Here is a 9401-nt window from a genome sequence, read left to right as displayed (position 1 = left end):
CCCACTGAGGTCATACCAAGAGACCAACTTTACTATCATGCCACCAACCCTTCTGTAAGTAGCAGCCATCTTAGCAAACATTCAACAAAAATCATTTGCTCAAAAAGATGCTATGATAAAATAGCAAAATGTGTTGTCGACCTACAAAATTCAGCACACCACTGTATTACATGTATGAAGTACAATGGTTAGAACATCAGCCTACACTGTATTATAGACAGCTTAAAACTGTTCACAACATATTAAGCAAACCATGCCCTGCACTTAGTAATGTCATCAGCAGTTACCGCACCAAAGAAACCTGTGCTTACAAACTTACACTCTAATCCATCCATAACCCTCTTTTTTCCATTTTTTTGCATTTGAGTTCAGGATGTTACATTAGCATTGACCATCACTTACAGCCATTGTTCACACCAGTGGGTGGTTAGCCCTTCACCATTGTTTGTCCATACTCGCTCACATCAACTGCCAATTTAGAATGTCCGATCCACTTAAAGCAAGTTTTAAGAATGTGGGAGGAAACCAGAGTACAGAGAGGAAAACCAATGCAAGCACAAGAGGAACATGCAGACTCAGCACAGAAGGCTGCCCAACCAAGAATAAAACCAGGGAACATCTTGCTGTAAGGCAATAACACTACCTGCCCTGCCACTGTGCTGCACTCTCAAAACTCCTCTCACTGAACTCTAATAACCACTCTGGAGACTCCCTATCCTTATTACATGCAGCAAGATCACGCAACACCCTCGCTCCACACCTAACATTACAAACCAATGCAAAATCGTACCCTTATAACCTAAAACAATATATGGCAACTACATAGGCCTACTCTACCTGGTCAGTGGCAATGGCTTATCTAACTTATTCCTTCTTCCTACACATCACCATCCATACTGATATCTATATGATGCTTCATTAAATCAGCTCTGTGTTACCCTCTTCTGAGGAGTAACCTCTGAACAGTACTTTATCTCGTACCTCATCCTTCAGTTTAACATGAGTCTCTTAATAAGGCACACAGTTTAATCATTAAGTAATTGAATGCTTAATGCTGTATTACTGTTCTTATAGAATTGCTGCAGTTAATCAATGTGCATGAATGATTGAAAATGTAATTAGTAGTAATGTTTGCTTTTTGTGGGAGCTTTTTTCCTCTAAACTCTTCTGAAAAACTACTACTATCCCAGTCAGATTATCCCGGTTAGCAAATACAAATAAATAAATGGGGAGAATGAGACAATGCAGAGTGGGTGAGGTGCCATCTGGTCTTTAGTGGTCTCACCTGCTCTGTTCAGAGTTTGCACAACTGTTCGGGAAACACTAGGTCTGTGACAACTGCTCTGTAAATGATACAATAATAACAGTCTGTTGTAGGGGTATAATTGTCTTATTTGTTGTCTGCAGCACAACTCACCATGTAAAGTGATAAAGTGTTAAAAATTCTTTGACAAATGCTGAGGTATTTTGGAGCATCGTTTCAGGATATCTGTTATAGAAATAAATACTGCTGCATCTAAGAGCTAATGTAAATGCTACTCAGTGCATGTAGATATATAGTGCTGTTTTCTTACAGTTTTAGATATATATCACAGAATAACTGTCATCAGCTGAAGCATTTGTGGAAAAAAATCTAGAACATTCTTTAATGACATTCAACCTGTACTACAAGAACAATGCTTTACCTGTTAAGTGAACAATATGTACTAGGAAATGTTTCTGTAACAAATAGGCACAGTCAGTACTCTGGTTTTAATTTTATTGATAAGCATAGCATTCAGTGGTTAGTTTTAACAGTTATTAATTAGGCATCATTGATCTGCTCTTGTACAGGGCAGACTGGTCTATATTTTCTTGATCAACTGAAGTCCATTTTTTTTAAAGTCCACTGTCTCTACCTTAATACCCTTAATTCACATCACATAAAAAGATTAATTTCCATACAGTTCTATGTGTCTTTGAACACCAATGTCATGACTCATGTGATTTGAACTTTTAGGAGTGTTTTACCATAAGGATGTTGGCTGATAAAACTGATGTTCACAAGCTGATGTAGCAGCATGGATTCTTCCTTGCAATTTTTGCTCCTTTGGTACTCTCCCTGAAGTTAAATTCTGGATTATGCTCTAGTGTCCCATAAAGACGCCCTGCTGGATTATGCTTTAGCGTCTTATAAAGATGCCCTGCTCACTTATGAACTAGGGAGAACAGGATCCTGGGGGCAGGCTAGACAAATGGAGGAAGATGTTGATAGTCAAAGTGCCTCAGGCTGTTGGATGTTGCTCGACTAGAAATGCCCATTTTGCCCTGGCCAGCAGATAGAGGGCACATCCTTTTATCACGTCTTTCTGTATCTGACAGCATAGCTCTCACTGTTACCTCAGGAGCATGGATGTAAGGAGAAAAAGTGATAAATACCAACAGGATACAGCAAACAACATGGGGTTCCACTGCAATGAAAAATAGCATGCTAACGTGTATGACTTCCTGTTCGTTTCACATAACATCCCTACAGATGTAGCAGCTACTGTTGAAATCATTTGGCAAAAGAAAGCTGACATGCGTTTGTCTATTTCATACATTTTCCTACTTATATAACAGCTTGTAGCACCATGACAACTAACATATTACATTAAAAATTAAGATCACTATTTAACAATATAAAACTATTACAATAATAATTAGATGCTGCTGCTGGGATTTCCTGTAATGTAATATTAAAACAATATATTCAGTTACTAATCTGAAATTAGGTTATGTATTGTAAGGAGCAAAAAAACAGTGTTTCTAAACAGAATCCTTCATTTCTTTACAAGATTCTAGCATCCAGAATGTTACTAAATTAAATGCCACTGTGAAATTGAATGTGTAGGAGGGTGACTTGATGGGCACTACTTCAGATTGTGCATAATTCTACTCTAACAACCACGTAAGATTGGGAGTGACACTCAGAAAACATTGCAGCATACCTCGTGTAGCTGCTATGAGCTTGTCTCTGTTATCCAGAAAATGTAGTGTGTAATTGTCAGAAGAATCTTGTGAATTTGCATATAGAGCAGTGCATCACTGTACTCATGGTGGCAGAACACTAAATAGAACAGTGGATTTGCCACCTCAGTACTGCAACAGTAATGCCTCACAGTATCCAAAATCAGAAGTCCATCATTGTATTACATAACAAACAAAATTAATGGCTTCAAACTTACTAACACATTTGCCATCTGATATCACCACTTTTGTACCAGAGTATGTATGTTAAATGTGCATGATATCTGACAGCATAGATGATTAAGGCTCTGAGATGTTGACATGCTTCTTCCTATAGCCAAAGGTACAGGGTTTGATTTCTTCCACCACCATATGCTTAATATGTCATGTCACACTTGTGTTCAATGGGTTTTCCCAGTTTACAAATGTATGAAATGAAAAAAAATGTGGTGTAACGTATCAGAGTGTTTGTCTAGAGACAGTCAGTCTGCAGACTCTGGTCATGGACCGGTGTTCAGCTGCTCTCAAAGAGTGGGAAACATCACCTACTCTTTGCCTGACAGATTTGTATGCCATATTGATGATGTAACACTGCAATGTGTGCCTGTGGTGACTATGTTGATGGCGCTCTGATGTCACTTATAGGGGAAGTACATGGTTTATTCAGGGTACTTATATTTGCATGGCTGTTTTGTCCACAGATTAGAAGAACATGTCCACTGTTGTACCTCATTCATTATTACTACATAAGGTACATATTAGCATGCTGTTGGTCAGTAGCCCAATGTACAAGGCTACTGCTCTGAGGACTGGTGAGTTTTGGCTATAGTGCGCTGTATGTAGATACTTACTGCATACCAATGTACTAGTCATCTCAAATCGCTCTGCATTAGTTGACTGAATGGGGAGAACATAGAACGAGGCCCCTGTCTCTAGTCTACTGGCAGACAGATTTTGCTCCTGACTGCTTTGTTGGTGATTGGGAATTGAACAGTGATTATGATGCTGGAGGCTGAGCAGGGATGAATGGAATAAAGTGATGGATGGGTAGCTCTTACATAAGGGGAGCAGAGTTTATTGATTGAGACCAAGGTAGCTGGTGATGCTGGCTTCTGTAATTGGCTGATGTTGACAAGCCCAGAAGTGTGTTTGTAAAGGAGCCTGTTGTATGCACTGCATGCAAGGCCCTGGCAGAGCTAGTTGGCTGTTAACTGGTAATCCCCCAGACTTTCTGGATATAGGGTAGGATACTAATGTTAAAGTAAGACAGCACCAGCAAGAGGAAGACGCAGGTGTAAGGGGGATGGGGCCTGAAATCAATGCAAGATACTGATTTCTTACTAAAGTACCACCAGAAGGGTGAAAGTCATGATGCAGGTGATTAGGTGAGACTGAGAACAGGGCTGTGGCACTATAAACATTAAGGAGGTGAAAATGCTTGGTGTTTAGGCCAGTAAAACTGACTAAAAAGGTGCAAGCAGTTGCTATTTAGTAGTTCATTGAGACTTAGTAGAGCTCATGCCTCTCAAATTCTTTCCTAAGATTTCTGGACAAAGCCAAAAACAATGGGGGGAACAAAAGTCCAAAACCAGTAACAATTTTTAAATATCACTCTAATTCAATTAATCTGGTGATTTCATTAACTTTTTTTTTTGCATCAGTATGGATTTTCTGAACAATAAAATGTGTGGAACTTTGACTGTCATAATTGACTGACTAATCCAAGCAATGTACCAAAAAAATCAAACATTTTTTTAGGAAGAAGGCAATTTATGAGGTACAAATAGTTCGACAAATTCGGGGTACTTCTAAAGGCATGACAAAAATATTTTCCTTAAACTGCAGTATGCCTACAGCAGGCACTGGGGGAAATTAGGATATGGTGGCCATCTGCAGCTGAGGTTGGGCAAGCCTGACCACATGTTATGTTCCAGTCTATTAAGACTAGCACAATTTTACCCTTTTCTCCTCAGTTATCATATGCAACAGACTGAGATGTATCAGTCCTCAAAGAGGGCTGCCACCTTGGTATCTGTAACAGCAGTGCCTCTCAGTATCCAAAAGCAAAAGTCTGTCATTTCATTGCATAACATACAAAATTAATGCCTTCAAACATAATAACACATTTGCAGGAGACATCAGTTCCTATGTTTTCTCCATTCAGTCATGAGTGAATTCTGACACAAATGGGCATCATCTCTGTACCCTGACAGCATCACTGCTTTCCTGAGTGGCCAAGTATGTAAATCATGTGAAATCCAGGTGCATTTGGGGTAAGGTCACCCCCCCCATTGAAAATATACATCCCATACCTAACTAGATCTAAATGAAGAGGGATCTGGGGATATTTTCTTGCCTATTTTTTGTGGTGTAAGCCCCCATTGTCCACTACCATAGAAATTAGTTGTTTAGAAGCCTATGCAGCCTCAGATACACTGTTTCTTTTTCCCATGATTCTTAGACTTCTGGATGTAAGGGTCCACTATAGTATACCCAAACAAAACACAGAGAACTTAAACCTATCAGCAGTATTACCACAAAATGTAATTTAACTAAAAGAAAAAAAAAACAATTGTAAATAAAATTATACACAACAAGTGTTTCTTACAGGGGGCAAGTCTCCTATCAACCCCCCAATATGCTCATTGCTTATATATAGTAACTCTGAAATCACACTAATGCTTGACAGAGCAAAATGCACTTTTAAAGTGCATGTTTTTGTCCCACTCATTTTCCAAGATTCACTGATCCTAAGTAAAAAAAAAAATCGAGCAATTCAGCAAAACAAGCTACTTAGTATAAATATGCCTTTAAGGAAACATACTTTGAGTTAAAGTGTATGACTGTATTGTGCTGTGTTCTTTATTGAGCTGTACTAAAGGGAAAACTATGGTTGAACACAGATCTTTGGAAACCTCACTGAATGGGACATGCAGTATCAAATGATTTTAGGTTTGGAAGCATTATGCATATTTATTGTCTTTTAAAACAAGGGAAAACTTGCCCAGTGTTTTTCAGTTCTCTATTTCTTAAGACCAAAGGCTACATTTAGCAGAAAATTTTGAGAAACTTTCTGTCAGCAGTCATTGAAGTTGTATGCTCAAATTGGTGATTGTTTTGTTGATGGCCAAAAAAGGTGACTATTCTTAAACATGTTGGCATCAGAGAGCATATAATACATATTTTTTTGAATTGCAATCTGTAATCGTTTCTTACACGGTCACAACATACAAACAGCAATTCTTACACTACAAAGGAATGTAAATGTTTCCACAGAACAGTTTTTAGTTGAACAGTTTTTTCATGTTTTCCATGGTCTAGAATTATTTATTAAGACATAATGTAGATTTACATTTACTCACAAAGTTAACAAACTAAACACTATTAAAAAAAGGCAGTATTTTAATAATTTGGTTGAAGCATGGTTCCCATATTCCATATCTTTGGCATTTGTTTACCTACACATTTTGAGTTACTAAATTTGATAAGAATCTTCCCTTTGTGGTTATAGCTGTAACTGTATAATGCACTTATATTGTTGGAACCCTTTGCAAAAGAATACATTTTTAGTGGAACACACACACACACACACACACACACACACACACACACACTGCACATGTTGGGAAAAACTTAAGAAGCTTAGTAACCATAAAAAAAGATTCAGTGTTTGAAGAATATCATAGTTCATATTACATAATTCAAAAAGACAGAGACAGTCTTGCTGCAGAGAATTCAGCCTGTACAGATAAGCAATTAAAAAATTCTAGATGCACAGGAAAAATAGTGGCATGCCACGATGCAGTCATAATTCAAAGGCATTCAAGCCGTTGGGTAGTGGGTGTCTTTATCTTGTACAGTATGAAGTCTGCTTCTTATTATATGCAAAATAATGAAAACTGAGGTGGTAGATGCAGGTTGAATGTATACAGGGTTAGAAAAACAAGTAGTTATTCAGCTGGTATCAGAATATAAATTCTTGTGCTTTTATTGTTTTGTTTGTTCTCACAGGGTCAATGAATTCATTTCCTCCATACTACACTCAGTTCACTCATTTCCTCTGTTTTGAGGTGAGTATTATTTTGAATCCCGTTGCTAATGTCTAAACTAGCTTCAAGACAGCACTGAGTAATTTTCATGCTTTTACGTGCATTTGTAGACAAATATGGGTTATCGAGCTCCAGTGAATCTAGCTGGTATTCCAACAGGTATAAAGCATCATATCTTGTTTTCTGTTTCCTCAAAAAACACTCCTCTCCTATGGTCCTGTTACAGTTCAGTGTCAGCCTGTTTATTTGACCGCTCGTTCTTCATTGCTGTTACCCTGATTTCACTGTTACCATTTTCTTGAGCCCCTCCATTCAGGTTTGACTTGTCTTGTTGATCCTCTGGCTCCAAAGTGTTAACAGACACTAGTTTCCCTCCGTGGCTGCCATTTTCAACACAGTTCTGATCTGTTTCCTCCTAGAAAAGAAAGTTAATAAGATTATAAGCTTAAAACATTAATACATCCAGTCATACAACTGAGCTCTGTGGATTACTCTCACACTTGTGCATGTAAGTGGTGTACCCTATGGGCACAATTGCTTCCTTAAGTGCAAGGATTTCATGCAGTACTTGGCAGTTAATTCCATATTGCAACATTTTGTATGACAACAGAACTTATTTGCAGTGGAATTACGCTATTTTTCAGTAACGCACATGATATTTTGTCGCAATAGTGCAAGGTTCTACACTGGATGCTGTCATGGGATTCTTTATTTTGCTTTTAACATGTAGTAGAAACCAATAACCTAAATAAGACAATAACAAGTAAAGAGAATACCATAAAATTGAATCTGTAATGTTGAATTCTGAACACACTGAAAGCTTGGGTAATAGAATGTATTGCAGTGTCAAATTACTATGAAACACAATATTAGAAGCAACATTGGCAAGGCTTATGCCCCCTCTGCCACCCTGTTTGGAGAACTATGCTTACCACACCTGTAAATTCAAAATATATTCAGTACACAGTTTCCATATAATAGATAATAGAATAAAAAAACACATTGTACTGTAAATCATACTGAGACAATGCAGTTACTTTAGTATTGGGAGTGCTGGGCAAGAGCTCCATTGCATTACACATCTTATTAAAGTGTTTGATTTGCATTTACCTTCAATGTTTTCATCGGTTGTCTCCCATTCTGCAACGATTCAGAATAACAGTATATGCTGTTACATGAGCTTTCACTCTTTGCAGGGTCCAGCATTTAGGATTTGATTTTATGATTTACTTTTATTAATATTCTAGCTTGTGCTAGGCATACAAATAAACTAGTAATGCTCATAAATAAAAATTGTTGATCTGTTGTAAAATAATAGTTAATAATGTTGCTACTGTCTTAACTTGAAAATTACCTTCAAGAAACGTCCTTCACCAGCAATAAAAAATAATGATGACTTATACAGATGAAGCGGCAGATTTAAAAAAAAAATCTCACAGATGACAGTTGCCCTGTATAACTCTGTGTTGCTCTAGGAATCCCATTCATTTCAGTTGCAACGCATCTGTACTAGGCACTTAAGTTCATAATTAATGTATTTGTAGAGTATTACTGATTTGCATTAAGGTGATTAGCTTTATTAGTCTCTGGTTTAAGGTGGTACAACATTGGCATCAATTCTAGTTCTCCCCATTTTGTACACAGGATGGGGGTGTCACATCAACACTGATCATTACAATGTTCACACCACTGGGAGGCTATCCCTACTGCAGCTCTTATATCTTCTGCATAAATGCTAAAATCTGTGTGCTGAGAAATCTGAAAAGAAAAAGAAAAAGGTGCAAGTGAGTGAAGTAGGTGGGGGCTGAAAATGGACTTTTACCAAAAATTGTCAGGCAAAAGTCAAGCTTAGTGACAATTTTCTAGTTTTTTCCCCTTGACTAACTGTGTATGGAATCTGAAATACATGATAGTCATATTTATTAAGATTGTACATTTTTATGAGCAGGTTGCATTTAACATATCAACATATTGTGTACTATAGTAGTAATAACCCTACAAAACACTAAGGACCCATATCCTGTGCTTCATCTCCCCTCTCATTACTCCCAACTATATTTTACAGCCATTTGTCTCCATAAATATTGGCACCATATATCCTCATTGTATCCCCTGGGTTCATAATTTGCACCTAACCTTCGTTGCAAAATGCAGGGAAGTACAACTCCTTCCTTATGATATCACCTTTGTTATATACTGTAGAGTTTAGAAGCATGTATTGCTGTTAGGTTCATGCTGTGTGGTAATTTTAGAGAAAAGACAACCGTGGGTGTAGCCAGGCATACGCCATGTAAGCCACAGTGTATAGGTTAATTTTAAAGGGGCAACCTTTCATTCAACAGAAGTTCATCAAGTCTTGTAGCT

At 37.6% G+C, this 9401-nt stretch overlaps 1 protein-coding gene across 1 annotated transcript in view; it reads right to left on the bottom strand.

Annotated features, from left to right (window-relative positions):
* Nucleotides 1–1745: 1745 nt before the first annotated feature.
* The window catches only part of CD34 (CD34 molecule), a 424855-nt gene continuing 417199 nt past the window's right edge, over nucleotides 1746–9401 (bottom strand). Inside the window, exon 10 of the mRNA XM_044077137.1 lies at nucleotides 1746–7452. Within this exon, the coding sequence (XP_043933072.1) occupies nucleotides 7258–7452 (195 nt within the window). The 3' untranslated portion in view covers nucleotides 1746–7257. The remainder of the gene's footprint in view (nucleotides 7453–9401) is intronic.

Source organism: Protopterus annectens, chromosome 7.part0, assembly GCF_019279795.1.
Source record: "Protopterus annectens isolate FY-2018-M chromosome 7.part0, PAN1.0, whole genome shotgun sequence".
Classification (NCBI taxonomy): Eukaryota; Metazoa; Chordata; order Ceratodontiformes; family Protopteridae; genus Protopterus; species Protopterus annectens.
This window is presented reverse-complemented; position numbering and strand designations above follow the sequence as displayed.